The sequence below is a fragment of the Moschus berezovskii genome, chromosome 2 (genome assembly GCF_049115385.1).
Source record: "Moschus berezovskii isolate FMDL1 chromosome 2, NW_MosBer_1.0, whole genome shotgun sequence".
NCBI classification, from domain to species: Eukaryota; Metazoa; Chordata; class Mammalia; order Artiodactyla; family Moschidae; genus Moschus; species Moschus berezovskii.
In genome coordinates this window covers 99916277-99937374 of record NC_142461.1, presented here as the reverse complement: position 1 = coordinate 99937374, position 21098 = coordinate 99916277, and the positions used below count along the sequence as shown (strand labels likewise).

The following is a 21098-nucleotide window of genomic DNA, read 5'->3' as shown; positions in this document are numbered from 1 at the left end:
TAAAAGGGTTTTAGACCTAGTTGAACAGGTTCACAAAGTGGTCTCATTCTTGAAAGAGCCACATCGATAAATCTTCATAACAAATGACAACATTCACAAGGTTTTCTACCCTTGACCAGCTCCAGGAATTGGAAGTGTCATTACTATGCCACTAGCCCTAAGGCTGCAATCACCTGTAAACCAAGAGACTTGAATTAATACTTTTTAAACTCTTTTCTGTCTCTGCATATCTGAAATTCCAAACATAGGCTGTTTAATGCTGCCAGTCCTTAATTACTGTTGTTAAGTAGTAAGTAGCAAATCTTAAAGACACTGAGAAATGACCCTATTTGCATATTTCAGTATTAACTCTGAGTTTGTACTATGGCTTTTAATACCCATAAAACCATCACGGGGTCCAGACTGGCCTATGTAATTGACTTGATAAAGTCAGATGGTAGCATTAAGACACTCAAGAGTGGCTTCTTTATCAGTGGCCAAGGCTTTGATTATTGTGTAAGGAAGATGGTAATAACATCACAAGACCTGCAGAACCCTGCAAAATGGTTGACATAACATCTGCCCAACTGCTTATTCACTGTGGTGTTGGTTCTTTCTCTCCTCAGACATTAACGTCCCTGGCCAAGCTGATGAAAGAATGCTGGTATCAAAATCCATCTGCCAGACTCACAGCCCTGCGTATCAAAAAGACTTTGACCAAAATCGATAATTCCCTAGACAAATTGAAAACTGACTGTTGACATATTCATGGTGTCAAGAAGGAAGATCTGACATTATTGTTGTTGTCCAGCTGGGACCTATTGCTGGCCTGACTGGTTATCAGAACAGAATCCATCTGTCTCCCTCCCCAAATGGCTGCTTTGACAAGGCAGACATCTTACCTGGCTGTGTGCTGGGGAAGACACCAAAACCACCCTAACCTCGCTCAATGACTGTGACCTGGGCATTTCACAAACTGTTCACACTGCAGAGACTTAAGGTTGGACAGACAATGTTGCAAAGGTAGGGAACTGGAGGAACACAGAGAAATCCTAAAAGAGATCTGGGCATTAAGACAGTGGCTTTGCATATCTTCACAGGTCTCCTAGACACTCCCCACGGGAAACTCAAGGAGGTGGTGAATTTTTAATCAGCAATATTGCCTGTGCTTCTCTTCTTTATTGCACTAGGAATTCTTTGCATTCCTTACTTGCACTGTTACTCTTAATTTTAAAGACCCAACTTGCCAAAACATTGGCTGTGTACTCCACTGGTCTGTCTTTGGATAATAGGAATTCAATTTGGCAAAACAAAATGTAATGTCAGACTTTGCTGCATTTTACACATGTGCTGATGTTTACAATGACGCTGAACATTAGGAATTGTTTATACACAACTTTGCAAATTATTTATTACTTGTGCAGGTAGCAGTTTTTACAAAACTGCTGCATGCATATGTTAAAGCTTATTTTTATGTGGTCTTATGATTTTATTATCAAAATGTTTTTAACACTATACTCTGAAATGGACATTTTCTTTTATTATCTGTTAAATTCACATTTTAAGTGCTTCACATTTATATGTGTGTAGACTGTAACTTTTTTTCAGTTCATATGCAGAACGTATTTAGCCATTACCCACGTGACACCACCGAATATATTACTGATTAGAAGCAAAGATTTCAGTAGAATTTTAGTCCTGAACGCTGTGGGGAAAATGCATTTTCTTCGGAATTATCCATTATGTGCATTTAAACTCTGCCAGAAAAAAATAACTATTTTGTTTTAATCTACTTTTTGTATTTAGTAGTTATTTGTATAAATTAAATAAAATGTTTTCAAGTCAAAGTGAATTTTGTTCAACATAAAAAAAGATCTACATATTATAAAGCATTTTCTTATGGAAAAAGAAGCACAAAACTAATTTGTAAGTCAAATTTGCATTTAAAGTCTATTAACGAACTTTAAGGTTCTAAGGAGGATGCCCTCCATCTTAAATTTGGTACCAGAAAATTTAAACTTGGTGGGGTTGAGGGGCTGCAATTTTATTTTTTTCTTAGGTCTGTTACCCCCACTACAAAGCTGGGGAAACTGACTGTCTGACCTGCCTCCTTAGAAACAGACTTGTGAATGTAAGTGGAAAGAAGAATGTCAAAGCATTTTGTTTACTGTAAAGAGCCTGTGTGAGGGAAAGCAGTCTTCAGGATCTTACCTACCTTTGCTGCTTGGGGAGAGTTGGTTGGTGGCTTTTTTTTACTTGTGTTCAATGGGGTTTAAAATGTAGGGTTTAGAGTAACTCAGAGTAGAGGTATTAAAATTCTGGAATGTTCACCAGAGGTAAGTTAATAACTTCATTAGTATACATTTATGTGGAGGGCATATATTAAGGTCACATTTAACTTAAAAAATTGTGGTAAAACACGTAACAAATTTTACCATAACCATTTTTACGTATACAGTTCAGTGGTATTAAGTCTATTTACATTGTTATGCTGCTATTGCCACCATCCAGCCACAGAACTGTCTTCATCCTGCAGAACTGAAACTCTGTCAACTGACAGCTCTCCATCTCTCACTCTTTTCAATCCTTGGCACCCATCATTCTATTCTTTCTTTAGTTTGGCTACTCTAAGTACCTCATAGGAATGGAATCACACAGTATTTGTCCTTTTGTGAGACTAGCTTATTTCACTTAGCATAATGTCAAGGTTCATCTTTGTTATAGCATACATGAGAATTTCCTTCTGTTTTATAGTTGATAATATCCCACTGTGTATATATACACACACACACACAATGTTTATCCATTCATCTTTTGAGGGACACTTGAGTTGCCTCCCCCTTTTGGCTATTGTGAGTAATGCTGCCATGAACTTGGGTGTATAGATATCTCTGAGTCCTCCCCCTTTCGATTATTTTGCCTGTATACTCACCAAAAGTGGAGTGGAATTGTATTTAACATTTGAAGCATTATATACATATATAAAATTGTACAGCTTGATGCATTTTTATAAATTTATACACTGATTGCACCCATGGAAACAGCACCTAAATCAAGTAGAACACCGACTTCTAGAGGAATGTCAGGATCATGGCAGCATGAGTTGTTCTTTTCTCTTTGGTGTCACATACATAACTGAACAAAAGTGCCTCTGCACATTATACCAGGACAGCAGGGATTACTGCATATCTCTGTATCTCAAAATAGAACTTCAGAAGGGCTGTGGGTCCCAGGGAGACAGTAAGCCTGCCTCACCCCTAATTGCTGCGATCAGGAAAAGGAAAACCTGAAGAGTATAGAACTGAGTGTTGGACACTCACAGGAGACAGAGAATTTGTAGAGGTTCAGCCAACCTGATGGGAGGTTCCAAGACACTATTAGGGCTGGACAGAGGTGAGTTTAAAGGCAGAGAGAGAGGGGACTCCGTCGAGGCACCTGATTTGCCCAGGATGCTGCTGCAGTGCTCTACACGTGTCGGCATCGGTGGCTACCTCTCTGCCAGTGGAGGTGGAAAGCCCCAATGTCAGCGACAGACTGCGTGGCTGCTAGAGGTACCTATTTGTCTTCAGTAGCTCTTAGATTTCTGAGGGGGGATTTCTGTGACTGGGAGGAAGAGGAGATGGAAGGAAGCAAACAAGAATGCCAAAGAACACCAAAATAATGTGTTTTCTGCCATTTGCTTTGGGGTTTCAGCTAGCAGTCTACTCACAGATCTCCGGGAGTATCCCACTCGTGGATCTCCCTGTCAGGTCATGGGCATCCCCAAAGCCCCAGGCAACTAAGCCCACAGCTCCTGGCTCTTTCTGTGCTCCTGAGTGCAGCCTTGAAAACTAACCCTGGTAAGGAAAAACCAGAAACGTGAGATGCAGTGTCATCTTCTGGAACACAAAAGGTTTTTAGGTGCCAGCCTGTTGACTTGTGACAGCCAAAGAAAACAAATCCTTCACTAATAAAAGTCTGCTATTTCAAAAGCAAAAGCAGAGGTACATAACCTCAAACACTATGAAAAATCAAGGAAATATGGAGTCACAAAAAGAATGTTAATTCTCCAGTAAATGAACTCAAAGGCATGGAATATTGTGATCTGATAAAAAATGCAAAGTAGCTATTATGAAGAAATTCAACAAGCTATAAAAACACGCAGAAAGGAAATTCAGTGAACTTCGGAATAAATTTAATGATCACACGTTCTTTATCAAAGAGACTGAAAATTTAAAAAACCAAATTCTGGATCAGAAGTCAATGAATGAGATGAGGAATGCATTAGTGAGCAAAAGTAACAGATCTGATGAAGAAATAAGTGACTTGAATGGCAGAAGCTTAGAAATGATTCATTTAAAAGACAGAACTAAGGTTTATAAAAAGTGAAGAAACTCAGTTATCAGAAAAGCAAATACTAGATAACTGTACCAGAAGGAGAGAGAGGGGGGCAGAGTTTATTTAAAGAAATCAGAGAACTTCCCAACCTGGGGAAGGAATTGGACATACAGGTCCATGAAGGTAATAGAACAACCTATTATCCCAATGCACACAGACTGTCTCCAAGACCCAGTCTAATAAAACTGTCAGAAATCAACAGACATGTGGACATGGTGGCAGGTGGGGGATGGGGTTGGGGATAGTGGGGTAGGAGGTGAACTGGGAGATTAAGACTGACATATACCATGGACTGTAGTCTACTAGGCCTCTCTGTCCATGGGACTTTCCAGGCAAGAGTACTGCAGTGGGTTGCCATTTCCTTCTCCAATATGTACACTACCATGTGTAAAATGGCTAGTGGGAAACCTGCTACAAAGCACTGGAAACCTGGTTTGGTGCTCTGTGATGATCTAGATGAGTGGGTGGGAGGCAGGTCCATGAGGGAGGGGATATAGGTATACATACAGCTGATTTACTTCACTGTACAGCAGAAACTAACAAAACACTGTAAAGCAATACTCCAATAAAAGATCAGTGATGAAGCAACTAGGGAGAAATTCAAGTAACCTACAAAGTAATCCCCGAATAAGCTATCAATGGGTTTCTCTGCATCAACTCTATATGCCGGAAGAGAGAAGGACATATTCAAAGTGTTGAAGGATAAAAAACTGGCAACAAAAATTAAACAAACCTATCCTTCAGATATGAGGAGAAATAAAGACTTTCCTAAATGAGGGCTGAAGGAGTTCACCAATAGACTTGCCTTGCAAGAAATTCTAAGAGTTTAAGCTGAAATGAAACCATGCCAGTGATAGAAATACATATGGAAGTTCATAATACTCTGATAAAGGTGAAAATTAGAAAACTTTTAACTTTAGAATGGCTTGTTAATCACTTATGATAGTATAGAGTTTAAATGAAAGAAACTCAAGAATAACTAACTATAACTACTATAGACTGCTAATAAACTTATGGCATAAAAAGGTTAACTGTGATGTCAAAACTATAAGAGGAGGATTAAAGAGGGGAACCTTTATAGGTGAACAAAGATAAGTTGCTGTCAGAATAAAAAGGGCTGTTTCATCTATAAGATCTTAGCTTCTGGTTAACCAAGAAGCAGAAGTCTATTATAGAGTCATAAAACATGGCTGAAGGGTGGGAAGGATACTGAGCAAATTACAGGGAAAACCACCAATTTGCTAAGGTATGTGGGGGCGGGGGGGAAGGGAGATGGTAAGCCAGAAGGCAAATGATAAGTTCTTGCATAATCACTAAATGTAAATGGACTGAAATCACCAGGTTAAAAACAGACAGTAGCTTGAATGGATTAAAAAAAGAAGAGCCAGCACTATGCTGCCTAAGGAGACTCATCAGCCCTAAAGACACACAAAGGTTAAAAGTAAAAGGTTGGAAAAGGACAGGTCATGTAAATAGGCCTCCAATTCCATCAGGTCTTCATTAATAATCTTGGGATGCACGAATTCAATGAAGTCATCCTTACAGATCTAGCTTGAGGTTCTTGCTAAGGCTTACTGAGTTGCTGAAGAACTCTTTGGATTTCTCCTAACACACATTTGCAATTTTGAAAGTTTGAAACTTGAATCTTTGTTTGTAGGGGCTTCTTGAAAAGAGAAGCATAAGAGACTACTATGAGCTACTGTAGGCCAGAAAAATGAACAATGTAGATGAAATGGACACATTTTTAACTTAGAAAGGTAGTCTTGGAGACTGAACCAAGAAAAAAATAGAAAATATGAACAGACGAAATACAAGTACTGAAACTTACTGTGTGATTAAAAAATTCCCAACAAAATTCCAGGACCAGATGGCTTCACAGACAGATTCTACTAAACATTTAGAGAAAAGTTAACATCTATCCTTCTGAAACTATTCCAAAATTTTGCAGAGGAAAGAACACTTCCAGACTCATTTTATTAGGCCGGCATCACCCTGATACTAAAACTAGATGAAGATACCACAAAGAAAAGAAAATTACAGGTCAATATCACTGATGAGTATAGACACAAAAATCTTCACCAAAATACTAGCAAAGTGAATCCAACTATACATTAAAAAGCGTCTTCATGAATCACATCCTTGCCATGGCAAAGGGAACTGTATAACTCAATGAAGCTATGAGCCATGACATGCTGATCCACCCAAGATGGACAGGTTACAGTGAAGAGTTCTGACAAAACATGGTCCACTGGAGGAGGAAATGGCAGATCACTCCAGTATTCTTGTCAAGAGAATTCCATGAACAGTATGGAAAAGAAAAAACATATGACATCAGAAGATGAGCCCCTCTCTGTCAGAAGGTGTCCAATATGCTACAGTGGAGGGAATTACTAACATTAATAGCTCATTACTAACATTAATGAAGCAGCTACACCAAAGTGGAAATGGCACTCAGCTGTGGATATGTCTGGTGGTAAAAGTAAAGTCTGATGCTCTAAATAATATTGCATAGAAACCTGGAATCTTAGGTCCATGAATCAAGGTAAATGAAGTCAAGTGGGCTTCAGGAAGCATTATTATGAAAAAAGTTAGTGAAGGTGAAGGAATTCCAGCAGAGTTCTTTAAAATCCTAAAAGATGCTGCCAAAGTGCTACACTCTGTCTCAGCAAATCTGGAAAACTCAACAATGGCCACAGCACTGGAAAAGGTCACTTTTCATTACAATCCCAAAGAAGGGCAATGCCAAAGAATGTTCAAACTACCACACAACTACATTCATTTCATATGTTAGCAAGGTTATGCTCAAAATCCTTCAAGCTAGGCTTCAGCAGTACATGAACTGAGAATTTCCAGATGTACAAGCTGGATTTAGAAAAGGCAGAGGAACCAGATGTCAAATTGCCAACATTCGTTGGCTCATGGAGAAAGTAAGGGAATTCCAGAAACACATCTGCTTCATTGACTCTGCTAAAGCCTTTGAATATGTGGATCACAGCAAACCGTTAAAGTTCTTAAAGAGATGGGAATACCAGATCACCTTATTTGTCTTCTGAGAAACCTGTATGCAGGTCAAGAATCAGAACTGGACATGGAACAACAGACTGGCTCAAAATTGGGAAAGGAGTATGACAAACCTATATACTGTCATATTGCTTATTTAAACTTATATGCAGGATACATGTGAAATGCCAAGCTGGAGGAATTGTAAGCTGGAATCAAGATTTCAGGGAGAAATAGCAACAACCTCAGATATGCAGATGACACCACTTTAATGGAAGAAAGTAAAGATGAACTAAAGAGCCTGGAGCCAGACATCTTGGAATGTGAAGTCAAGTGGGCCTTAGAGAGCATCACTACGAATAAAGCTAGTGAAGGTGATGTAATTCCAATTGAGCTATTTCAAATCCTGAAAGATGATGCTGTGAAAGTGCTGCACTCAATATGCCAGCAAATTTGGAAAACTCAGCAGTGGCCACAGGACTGGAAAAGGTCAGTCTTCATTCCAATCCCAAAAAAAGGCAATGCCAAAGAATGCTCAAACTACCGCACAATTGCACTCATCTCACACGCTAGTAAAGTCATGCTCAAAATTCTCCAAGCCAGGCTTCAGCAATATGTGAACTGTGAACTTCCAGATGTTCAAGCAGGTTTTAGAAAAGGCAGAGGAACCAGAGATCAAATTGCCAACATCCACTGGATCATGGAGAAAGCAAGAGAGGTCCAGAAAAACATCTATTTCTGCTTCATTGACTATGCCAAAGCCTTTGACTGTATGGATCACAATAAACTGTGGAACATTCTGAAAGAGATGGGAATCCCAGACCACCTGACCTGCCTCTTGAGAAACCTGTATGCAGGTCACGAAGCAACAATCAGAACTGGACATGGAACAACAGACTGGTTCCAAATAGGAAAAGGAGTATGTCAAGGTTGTATATTGTCACCCTGCTTATTTAACTTCTATGCAGAGTACATCATGAGGAACGCTGGGCTGGAAGAAGCACAAGCTGGAATCAAGATTGCTGGGAGAAATATCAATAACCTCAGATATGCAGATGACACCACCCTTATGGCAGAAAGTGAAGAGGAACTCAAAAGCCTCTTGATGAAAGTGAAAGAGGAGAATGAAAAGGTTGGCTTAAAGCTCAACATTCAGAAAACGAAGATCATGGCATCTGGTCCCATCACTTCATGGGAAATAGATGGGGAAACAGTGGAAACAGTGTCTTATTTTGGGGGGCTCCAAAATCACTGCAGATGCTGATTGCAGCCATGAAATGAAAAGACGCTTACTCCTTGGAAGGAAAGTTATGACCAACCTAGATAGCATATTAAAAAGCAGAGACATTACTTTGCCAACCAAGGTCCGTCAAGTCAAGGCTATGGTTTTTCCAGGGGTCATGTATGGATGTGAGAGTTGGACTGGGAAGAAAGCTGATCGCCGAAGAATTGATGCTTTTGAACTGTGGTGCTGGAGAAGACTCTTGAGAGTCCCTTGGACTGCAAGGAGATCCAACCAGTCCATTCTAAAGGAGATCAATCGTGGGTGTTCATTGGAAGGACTGATGCTGAAGCTGAAACTCCAATACTTTGGCCACCTCATGCGACGAGTTGACTCACTGGAAAGGACTCTGATGCTGGGAGGGACTGGGGGCGGGAGGAGACATGGACGAGAGAGAATGAGATGGCTGGATGGCATCGCCGACTCAATGGACATGAGTTTGAGTGAACTCCGGGAGTTGGTGATGGACAGGGAGGCCTGGCGTGCTGTGATTCATGGGGTTGCAAAGAGTCGGACACGACTGAGCGACTGAACTGAACTGAAAGAGCCTCTTGATGAGGGTGAAAGAGGAAAGTGAACAAGCTGCCTTAAAACTCAAGAGAACTAAGATCATGGCATCCAATCCCATCACTTCATGGCAAATATGAGAAAAACTGAAGCAGTGACAGGTTTTATCTTCTTGGGCTCCAAAATCATTGGAGACAGTGACTGCAGCCATGAAATTAAGACACGTGCTTCCTGGAACAAAACCCATAACAAACCTAGACAGTCTAGCGTATTAAAAAAGCAAAGACACATCACTTTGCTGGCAAATGTCCATATAGTCATGTACAGATACAAGAGTTTGACCATAAAGATGGCTAAGTGGCTAAGAATTCATGCTTTCGAATTGTGGTGCTGTTAAGACTCTTGAGACTCTCCTGGACTGCAAGGAGATCAAACCAGTCAATCCTAAAGGTAATCAACCCTGAATATTAATTAGGAGGACTGATGATGATGCTGCAGCTCCAATACTTTTGCCACCTGATGCAAAGAGCTGACTCACTGGAAAATATCCTGATGCTGGGAAAGACTGAGGGCAAAAGGAGAAGGGGGAGGCAGAGTATGAATTTGAGCAAACTCTGGGAAATAGTGGGGACAGTGGAGCCACGTATACTGCAATCCATGGGGTCTCAAAGAGTTGGACATGACCTAGCAACTGAACAACGACGACATACATTAAAGAATCCTACACCATGACCAAGTGAGATTCATCCCAGGTATGCAAAGATATTTCAATAGCCACAAATCAGTGTGATACATGATATGAAAAATTGAAAAATAAAAGCTATATGATCATCTCAATAGAGAAAAAGCTTTTGATAACATTTAACATCCATTGGGGAAAAAAAACTCCAAAAAGTGGGCATATAGGGAAAAATATACCTTAATATAATAAAAGCCATATGTGACAAACCCACAGCTACCATCATACTCAACAATGAAAAGCTAAAACCTTTTTTTCTAAGATCAGGAACAAGACAAGGATGTCCACTCATACCACTTTTATTCAACATAGCTTTGGAAGTCGGCAATCAGAACCAAAGAAATAAAAGGAATCCAAGTTGGAAAAGAAGTAACACTGTCACTGTTTGCTGATGACATGATTCATAGAAAATCCTAAAGGTGCCACCAGGAAACTACCAGCGCTGATTGATGAATCTGGTAAAGTTGCAGAATACAAAATTAATGCACAGAAATCTCTTGCATTGGTATACACTATCAATATAAGATCAGACAGGGAAATTAAGGAAACAACCCCATTTACCAGTGCATCAAAAAGAATAAAATAGCAAGGAATAAACCTACCTAAGGAGACCAATAACCTGTACTCCAAAAACTACAAGACACTGATGTAAGAAATCAAATGTTATATAAACAAATGTAAAGATACACCATGATTTGGAATTTGATGAATCAAAATTATCAAAATGACTAGACTATACAATGCAATCTACAGATTCAGTGCAATCCCTATCAAAATACCAATGGCATTTTTCACATACTTGAACAGAATTTTGAAAAATTTGTATATAAACCCAAAAGCAATCTTGAGAAACAAAACAAAAACCAGATCTGGTGGAATCAGGCACTTTTGAATTTGGACTATACTATAAAGTTAAAGCAGTGGAAACAGTGTCAGACTTTATATTTTTGGGCTCCAAAATCACTGCGGATGCTGACTGCAGCCATGAAATTAAAAAACGCTTACTCCTTGGAAGGAAAGTTATGAACAACCTAGATAGCATAGTAAAAAGCAGAGACATTACTTTGCCAACCTAGGTCCGTCTAGTCAAGGCTATGGTTTTTCCAGGGGTCATGTATGGATGTGAGACTTGGACTGTGAAGAAAGCTGAGCACCGAAGAATTGATGCTTTTGAACTATGGTGTTGGAGAAGACGCTTGAGAGTCCCGTGGACTGCAAGATCCAACTAGTGTATTCTAAAGGAGATCAGTCCTGGGTGTTCATTGGAAGGACTGATGCTAAAGCTGAAACTCCAATACTTTGGCCACCTCATGCGGAGAGTTGACTCACTGGAAAAGACTCTGATGCTGGGAGGGATTGGGGGCAGGAGGAGAAGGGGACGACAGAATGAGATGGCTGGATGGCATCACAGACTCGATGGACATGAGTTTGAGTGAACTCCGGGAGTTGGTGATGGACAGGGAGGCCTGGTGTGCTGTGATTCATGGGGTCGCAAAGAGTTGGACACGACTGAGTGACTGAACTGAACTGAACTGAAAAAGCTGAAGCAATCAAAACTCTTCTGGTACTGGCACAGAAACAGAAATATACATCAATGGGACTAAATAGAGAGCACAGTAATAAGCCTACCCACCTACAGTCTATTAATCTACTACAAAGGAGGCAAGACTATATAACAGAGAAGACAGTCTCTTCAGTAAGTCACACCTGAAAACTGGACAGCAGCTTGTAAAACATGAAATCAGAACTTTCTCTAACATCATGAACAAAAATCAACTCAACAGATTAAAGACCTAAATGTAAAACCAGGTAACACAGAACTCCTAGAGGAAAACACATGCAGGACACACTTTGACATAAATTACAGCAATATTTTTTTTGAATTTGTCTCTGAGAGTAATGGAAATAAAAAAAAATAAATAGCATCTAACTAGACTTAAAATCTTTTGTACTACAACAGAAACCATAAAATGAAACTACAATCTATGGAATGGGAGGAAATTTTTGCAAATGATACAAGGGATTAATCTCCAAAATACATAAACAGCTCACACAGCTCAATTAAGGAAAACCCACTCAAAAAATGGACAGAAGATCTAAATGTATACTTCTCAAAAGATGGCATACAGAAGGTGAAAAGGCACATGGAAAAAATGCTCATCATCACTAATTATTAGAGAAATGCAAATCAAAACTACAATGAGGTATCATTTTACACCAGTTAGAATGACCATCATCAAAAAAACCTATAAACAGATATGTAGATTTCTACACACCCTGGGGAGCATATGGAGCAAAGGGAATTCTCCACTGTTGTTGGAAATGTAAACTGGCATAGCCACTATGGAGAACAGTGCAGAGGTTCCTTAAGAAACTAAAAAGTTACTGTATGATCTTGCAATCCCACTCCTGTGCACATATCCAGAGAAAATCATAAATCAAAAAGATATATACTTTCCAGGTGGCACTAGTGGTAAAGAACTACCCTCCCAGTGCATGAGATGTGAAAGTCTCAGGTTTGATCCTTGGGTCAGGAAGAGCCCCTGAGGAAGGGAATGGCAGTGCACTCCAGTATTCTTGCCTGGAGAACTCCATTGACCGAGGCAGCCTGGCAGGCTACAGTCAATGAGGCAGTAAAGAGTCGCACATGACTGAGTGACAAAGCACAGCAGCGCATATGTAAATGTATATACATGTGTATCCATATATACATGTGTTTATCTGAATCACTTTCCCATGCAACTGAAACCAGCACAACATTGTAAATCACCTATACTGCAAAAAACTTTTAATTTAAAAATATATTAAGCAAATATAGATCTAAATGGATAAGGAGACAACAATATAATAAAGGGGATTTCAGTATCCCACTGTTAAGAATGGATATGCCATCCACACAGAAAATAGGGAATTTTGAATTGAACCACACTTTAGAACAAAAGGACCTAACAGACATTTATAGAACATTCCATCCAACTGCAGCAGAATATACATTCTTCACAAATGTACATAAAACAATCTCCAGAATAGATCATATAATAGGTCACAAAACAAATTTTAGCAAATTTAAGAAGGTCTAAATCAAAGCAACTATCTTTTCTAATCGTGACAGTATAAAAGTAGAACATGGAAAGGCTGGAAAATATATATATGTGAACTAGATATAACATTTCTGAACAACCAATGGGTCAAGAAGAAACCAAAGGGGAAAAAATTATCTCAAAACAAATGAGGAAGTAAGAACAACATATCAAAACTCACAGGATGTAGCAAAAGTGGTTCTGAAAAGAATTTACAGTGGAAAAATGCATATACTAAAAAACTGTGAAGACTTTAATAACCAAAATTTACACCACAAGGGAATAAAAAAGCAGAACAAATTAACCCCAAAGTTAGTAGAAGGAAGGAAATAAGGATCAGAACAGAAATAAATCAGAGACCAAAATATCAATAGAAAATATCAGCAAAATTAAGAGCCAATTCTTCCAAAAGATAAACAAAATAGGCATGCTTCTAAATTAGACTAAGAAAAAAAAAGCAACCCTCAAAGTTAGCAATGAAAAGAGGAGACATTACAACTGATACTAGAAATAAATAGGGTAATAAAAGACCATTATGAATAATTATGTGCTGACATGTTAAACTAGAAGAAATGAATAAATTTCTAGAAACACACATAGAAACACACAACCTATCAAGACTGAATTGGGAAGAAATAGAACATCTAAACAAAGCAAGTAAAGAGACTGACTTTTAAAAACCTCACAATGGGGAAAACCCCAGGACCTGATGCTTTCACCAGTGAATTCTACTAAACATATAAAAAAAGAATTAAGACCCATTCTCCTCAAACTTCCAAAAAAGTGAGAAAGGGAACACGCCCACATTTATTGTACAAGGCCAGCATTACCCTGATATGAAAGCCAAATAAGGACACCACAAGAAAATATTCCTTATATATATAAATGCAAAATTCTCAACAAACTATTAGCAAACTGAATTCAAGAATACATTAAAAAGGTTTATATACAATGACCAAGTAGGATTTATCCCGGGGATACAAGATGATTTGCCATACACAAATCAATGAATATAATACATCACATTAATTAATGAAAGATAAAAATCACATGATCATCTCAGTATACACAAAAAAGGCATTTTACAGAATACAACAGCCTTCCAAGATATAAATGCTTAAAAGAAGGGATATAGAAGGAATATACCTCAACTTAATAAAGATGGTATTCAACAAACCCATAGCTAAATCATACTCAATGGTGAAAGGTTGAAAGATTTCCCTCCTAAGATCAGGGATAGAAGAAAGCTTACTCTCACCACTTTTATTCCATACAGCATTGGACGTCCTAACTAGAGAAATCAGTTAAGACAAATGACAACAAACTGGAAAGGAGTAAGTAGAATTGTTGCTATTTGCAACATAATTTTATACATAAAAAAAAACAAACCCAATGACTCAACGAGAAAACTGTTGGAACCAAAAATTTTATTAAAGTTGCAGGACACAATATCAACATACAGAAATCAATTGCTTTTCTATACAGTTGGGCTCCAAAATCACTGCGGATGCTGATTGCAGTCATGAAATTAAAAGACGCTTACTCCTTGGAAGGAAAGTTATGACCAACCTTGATAATATATTAAAAAGCAGAGACATTACTTTGCCAACCAAGGTCCGTCTAGTCAAGGCTATGGTTTTTCCAGGGGTCATGTATGGATGTGAGAGTTGGACTGTGAAGAAAGCTGATCGCCGAAGAATTGATGCTTTTGAACTGTGGTGTTGGAGAAGACTCTTGAGAGTCCCTTGTACTGCAAGGAGATCCAACCAGTCCATTCTAATGGAGATCGATCCTGGGTGTTCATTGGAGGGATTGATGCTGAAGCTGAAACTCCAATACTTTGGCCACCTTATGCAACGAGTTGACTCACTGGAAAAGACTCTGATGCTGGGAAAGGTTGGGGGCGGGAGAAGAAGGGGACGACCGAGAATGAGATGGCTGGATGGCATCACCGACTCTGTGCACATGAGTTTGAGTGAGCTCCGGGAGTTGGTGATGGACAGGGAGGCCTGGTGTTCTGTGATTCATGGGGTTGCGGAGAGTCGGACACGACTGAGTGACTGAACTGAACTGAATGATGAAATGTCTGAAAAATAAATGATTTCATTCACATTGGCACCAAAATCAATACTTAAAAATTTTAACTAAGGAAGTGAAAGATATATATAATAAAATTATAAGACTTTGCAGAAAGAAATCAAGGACACAAAGACATCCTTTGTTTGTGGATTGGAAGAATAATGTTTAAAAATGTTCATACTTCTCAAAGCCATTTATAGATTTAAAGCAAAGCCCATCAAAATACCAATGGCATTCTTCACAGAAATAGAAAAAGAAGTCCTAAAATTTGTATGAAACCACCGAAGACTTTAAATAGCCAAAGCAATACTGAAGATAAAGAACAAAAGTAGAGGTATCATACTTCCTAATTTCAAACTACTACAAAGCTATCGTCATAAAAACTCTATGGTATTGACACAAAAATAGACAGAGACCAATGGAACAGAACAGAGATTCCAGAATTAAATCTCTGGATATATGGTCAATTTAACCTGACAAAGGAAGCAAGAATCCCAATGGGGAGAGGATATCTCTTTAACAAATGGTGTTGGGAAAAGTGGATAAAAACAGGCAAAACAATGAAAGTGGACCCATCTCTTACCACTCACAAAAATGAACTTGAAATGGATCAAACATCTGACCTGATACTATAAAACTCCTGGAAAAAAATGTAGGAAGAATTTCCTCAACACTGGTCTTAACAATGATTTTTTTGATATAACACCAAAAAACACAAATGACAAAACACAAAATCAACAAAAGGGACCACATCAAACTTAAAAGCATCTGTGCAGCAAAAGAAACAATTAACAAAAAGGCAATCAAGAGAATGGGGAGAAAAATTTTGCAAACCAGATATTAGACAAATTAATAACTATATAAAGAGCTCATAAAACTCAGTAACAAAGTAAAACCCAATTAAAAATGTGAAGAACTATGGCTTCCTTGGTGGTCCAGTCATTAAGAATCTGTCCTGCAATGCAGGGGACACCAGTTTGATTCTTAATCCAGCAAGACTGCATATGCCATGGACCAACTAAGCCTGTGTACCATAACTATTGAGTCTGTGGTCTACAGCCTGAGAGCCACAACTACTGAACCCATGTGCTGCAAGTACTGAAGCCCACACACCCTAGAGCCTGTGCTCCACAACAGGAGAAGCCAAGAAGCCTGTGCACCACAACTAAATAGCCTCCACTCACGGCAACTAGAGAAAGCCCACATGCAGCAAGGCAGACCCAGCACAGCGAAAAATAATTTAGTAATTTTTAATAGTGTAAAGAGCTAAATAGACAGTTTTCCAAAGAATACACCCAAATAGCCAACAGGTGCATAAAAAATGTTCAATATCACTCATCAGGGAAATAAAAATAAAAACTGCAAGCAGTTACCACCTCACACTCATTATAATGCTATCAACAAACAAATAAGTGCTAGTGATGATATGGAGGACAGGGAACCACTGCACATTGTTGGTAAGAATGCAAATTTGTTCAACCATGAAAGAAAACAATATGGAGATTCCTGAAAAAATTTAAAATAGATTTACTACGGAAAAATAAAGAAGGGGATACCAAACCTGTCAATCCTAAAGGAAGTCAACCCTGAATATTCACTGGAAGGACTGATGCTGAAGCTCCAATACTTTGGCCACCTTAAGTGAAGAGCTGACTCATTGAAAAAGACTCTGATGCTGGGAAAGAATGAAGGCAGGAGGAGAAGGGGATGACAGAGGATGATATAGTTGAATGACATCACAGACTCAATGGACATGAATTTGAGCAAACTCCAGGAGATGGTGAAGGACAGGGAAACCTTGCATGCTGCAGTCCACTGGGTCACAAAGAGTCGGACACGACTTAGCAGTGGAAAAACAACAAATCATGGTGGCAGAGTAGGAGAATATGGAACTCATCTCCTCCCACAAACACATGAAAAACACATCTACATGTGGAATAATTCTCACAGAGCACTAACTGCATAGTGGCAAAAGAATTCCCATAAAACCTAAGCTACAAGAACGATCTCTATATACTGGGTATTACAGGAAAAAAATGGTATCAGGTTGGCACTGTAGCCTTTGAGGGGATCTGTAAGAAAAAGACCCACATGAGTGGACCCTTGCCTTGAGGAATGAGCAGGCTGAGCTGTAATCTGGGCATCCTAATCCTGGTGTCCTTCCCAGAGGTGAGACACCATCTCTGCTATAAAATCTGTTGAGACAGGACTGGAGAGGCCAAAACTCAACCAGTGGGTAGTGCACACTTGTTGGCTTGCTAAAAGTCAAGGCAGAGAACAGCCTTGCCCTGGCAACTGCAGTCTCACTGCACTTCCCAATCTAAGGGGGTAAAACACCCCAACCCTGCTCACTCCACACTACAGACTAACACAAGATCTGGGCAAAGGTTTAGCCCAGCGATGCAGACACAGAGTGGAGCACTGGGGTGTGATCTAATGGAGCTGCAGAGCCCACTGTCAGCACAGACTTTGGGCAGTGGTGAGGCTGCAGTGGACACTGACGGCACACACAGTGGGCAGCTCCACAAGAGCATGCAACAACTGAGTCCTGAATCTTGGTAGATAAGCCCTGAGCAGGAATACACAGTGGCTTGTTTCCCATGAGAAAGCCCAACTCTGCCCTCTCCACACCACAGCTTAGCACTAACTCTGGGGCAGATAGATTCTAGGAAAAGTCAGCCATAGAGGCAGCCCGTATCTCAGGCAGCACCACCACCCCAACAATTCGGCAGCCACAATGCTCCAACTGTTAACCACAGACTATCTCATACCATAGTCTTGCACTAGATCTAGGACAAATACAACAGAGAAAGACATGCAATCATGGCCTGCTTCTGAGTGGAACTGTGTACAGCAATATGGGCAGTGTATAGGTTCTCTGTGACTGGACAGGCCTCACCTGCTTCAGGAATCACCTCCTTTTTAGGTACGGCACACACTCAAAAGCAACAGAGCCTGACTGAACCTGGAGCCTCAGTGCTTCTACTCCAACACTTAAAGAACAAACCTTACTCCCAACATATTGGTGACAGCAACAGAGCAAAGAAGCAGCCCCACCTCAAATCCTACACAGGCTCTAGATACTACCACACCAACCATACCACCTGTCAAGGGGATAATGGCCAGCACACTCTAGGAAAGACATGGCTGGCATCCATATTGAAATTAGCCCTTGCACCAAAAATACTGGACATACACAGTTTACACAGGGACACTGTCACATAAAAACTCTTTAAGACCACAGTAAATAACTTTCTCCTAAATTCATAGAGACAGAGAAAGTTAATTAAAATGAAAAACCAGAGGGACTATTTCCAGTTAAAAGAACAAGGAAACCTCCTGAAAGATTAATAAAACACACCTCCCCAGTCTACTAGACCCTAAATTCAAAAAGGAGATAATAAAAATGCTAAAGGAATTAAGAAAGATTACTGATAAAAATGCAGATCATTATAACAAGGAACTAGAAACTATAAAGAAGAATCAACTGAAAGAGGTAACTCAACTGCCATGATAAAACCAATGAATAGCAGACTAAATGACACAGAATTGAGAATAATCCAGTTAGAACAGCTGACAGAAAAACAAATGGAAAAAAGAAAACAAGAGATCTATGAGACAATATAAAACCTACACATAATAGAAGTTTCAGGAGAAGAGACTGTGAAGAAGATTAAAAATGTATCTAAGAAATTATGGCTGAAAACTTCTCAAGCCTCAAGAAAGAGACAGACATCCAGGTACAAGAAGCAGAGAGAGTCCCAAACAAGATGAATCCAAACAGACACACACCCCAAGACATATCATAATTAAGATGGCAAAAGTTAGAGTAGATTCTAAACGAAGCAAGAGAAAAAGAGTCAGTTACAAGGGAACCCCCATCAAGTTATCAGTTGATCTCTCTACAGAAACCCTGCAGGTCACAAGGGAGTGGCATAATATATTCAAAGCACTGAAAGGGAAAAATCTACAACCTGATACTCTACCCAGTAAGATCATCATTTAGAAAAGAATGGGCAATAAATAATTTTTCAGACAAGTTAACTAAAGGAATTTAGCAATTCTAAACCTATCCTAAAAGAAATATTGAAGGGTCTCTAAATAGAAAAGCAGCAAGATCATAGAAAAGAAAAAATCACAATAGGAAAGGCAATTATATAAATGGATTGAAGATCACTTAAACAAGTAGGACACAGATTAAAAGCAACCAAAAAATTATAAAAGTTATTATAACTAAACAGTAAAAGGATAAGCAAGAAGATGTAAAACAGGACATCAAAATTCACAAAATGTGAGAGAAGAGAGTATAAAAATGTAGATCTAGAATGTGTTTGAATTTGAATGACTCACTTTGAAGCAGATGTAGTCACGGGTCAACATACTTGATTTCCATGGCAACCATAAATCAAAAAGCAACAACAGATTCACAAAAACCAAAAAGAAAGGAACTCAAGCATTATACAAAAGAAAGTCATCAAACCACAAAAGGAAAACCAAAAATAAAAAAGAACTACAAAAACAAATGGAAAACAAAGTTTAAAATGGCAATACATACTTATCAATAATTACTTTAAATGTCAATGAACTAAATGCTCTGATCCAAAGATGCAGATTGGCAGAGTGGATAAAAATGCAAGAATCTGGTATATGTTGCCTACAAGATACTTACTTCAGAGTACCAGACACAGAGTCTGAAGAGAAGTGATGAAAACAGGTAATTCATGCAAGTAGCAATGACAAGAAAACAAGAGTAGCAATACTCATATCAGACAAAACAGACTTTAAAACAAAGGCCACAAAGAAAAACAAAGAAGGGCGTTATATATAAACATATCAGTACAAGAAAAGGATATTAAACTCATTATCATATATGCACCCAATACTGGAGAACCTAAATATATAAAACAAATACTACACCAAGTATAAAGGGAGAAACTGACAATAACACAGTAATAGTAGGGGATTTTAACACTCCACTGACATTAATGTATAGATTATCTAGACAGTCAATAAGGCAACAGAAGTCCTAAATGACACGACAGACTAGTCAGACTTAATTAATATATATAGGACACTACGTCCAAAAAACAAAACAAAAATAGACTAAACCTTCTTTACAAGAAAAGAAATGTTTTTCTAGGATAGAGCACACACTACGTCACAAAATAAGCCTCAACTAATTAAATAGTATTAAATTAGAAAAGAAAAATGAGAAAAGAATAAACACATCGACAGTAAACAATATGCTACTGAAAACCAAAGGGTAAACAGTGAAGTCAAACAAGGAATCAGAAAATATCTTTAGATGAACAAAAATGGAAATACAACCTTACTAGATCTGTGTGATGCAGCAGAATAATTTTAAGAGGGAAGTTCATAAGCAATACAGGCCTCCCCCCAAAAACAAGAAAAATCTCAAACAACTGAAACTACCACCTAAAATAATTAGAAAGAGAAGAACCAAAAATAAAACTCCCCACAAAGACAGCAGAAGGAAGAAAATAACAGAGAGGAAATAAAAGAGATAAAAAGTGATAGAAAAAAATCAATAAAAACCAAAAGTTGGCTTTTTCAAAAGATAAAAAAACTAACAAACTTTTAACCAGCCTCACCAAGAAGAAATGAGAGAGGACCCAAATAAAATAAGAAATGAAAGAGGAGAAATAACAATTGATACCATTAAATACAAAAAAATCATAAGAGAGTACTATGAATAGTTATATGCCAACAAATTGGATGGCCTAAAAGAAATGGACAAGTTTACAGAAACATACAGCCTGCCAAGACCGAGTCAAGAAGAAATAGATAATCTGAACATAATAATCACTTGAAGTGAAACAGGATTTGTAATAATAAAGCTCTGTGAAAACAGTCCAGAACCAATGGCATCACTGGGGAATTTTAATAAACATACAAGAAGAATTTATACCACTGAAGAGCAGAAGACACTCCCAAAGTCATTCTATGGAGCATTCATCACCCTGATAACTAAACCAAACAAAGTCACTGCCAAACAACAAAATTACAGGTTAATATCTCTGATGAGTATAGATGC

The 21098-nt window shown here is 38.6% G+C and overlaps 1 protein-coding gene across 3 annotated transcripts in view; it reads left to right on the top strand.

Annotated features, from left to right (window-relative positions):
- ACVR1 (activin A receptor type 1) overlaps positions 1-1845 on the top strand; it is a 141366-nt gene extending 139521 nt beyond the window's left edge. For all 3 annotated transcript variants that reach the window (XM_088829499.1, XM_055398728.2, XM_088829503.1), the window contains one exon: positions 606-1845. In XM_088829499.1, the coding sequence (XP_088685625.1) occupies positions 606-740 (135 nt within the window). In that variant the 3' untranslated portion in view covers positions 741-1845. The remainder of the gene's footprint in view (positions 1-605) is intronic.
- Positions 1846-21098: the final 19253 nt, after the last annotated feature.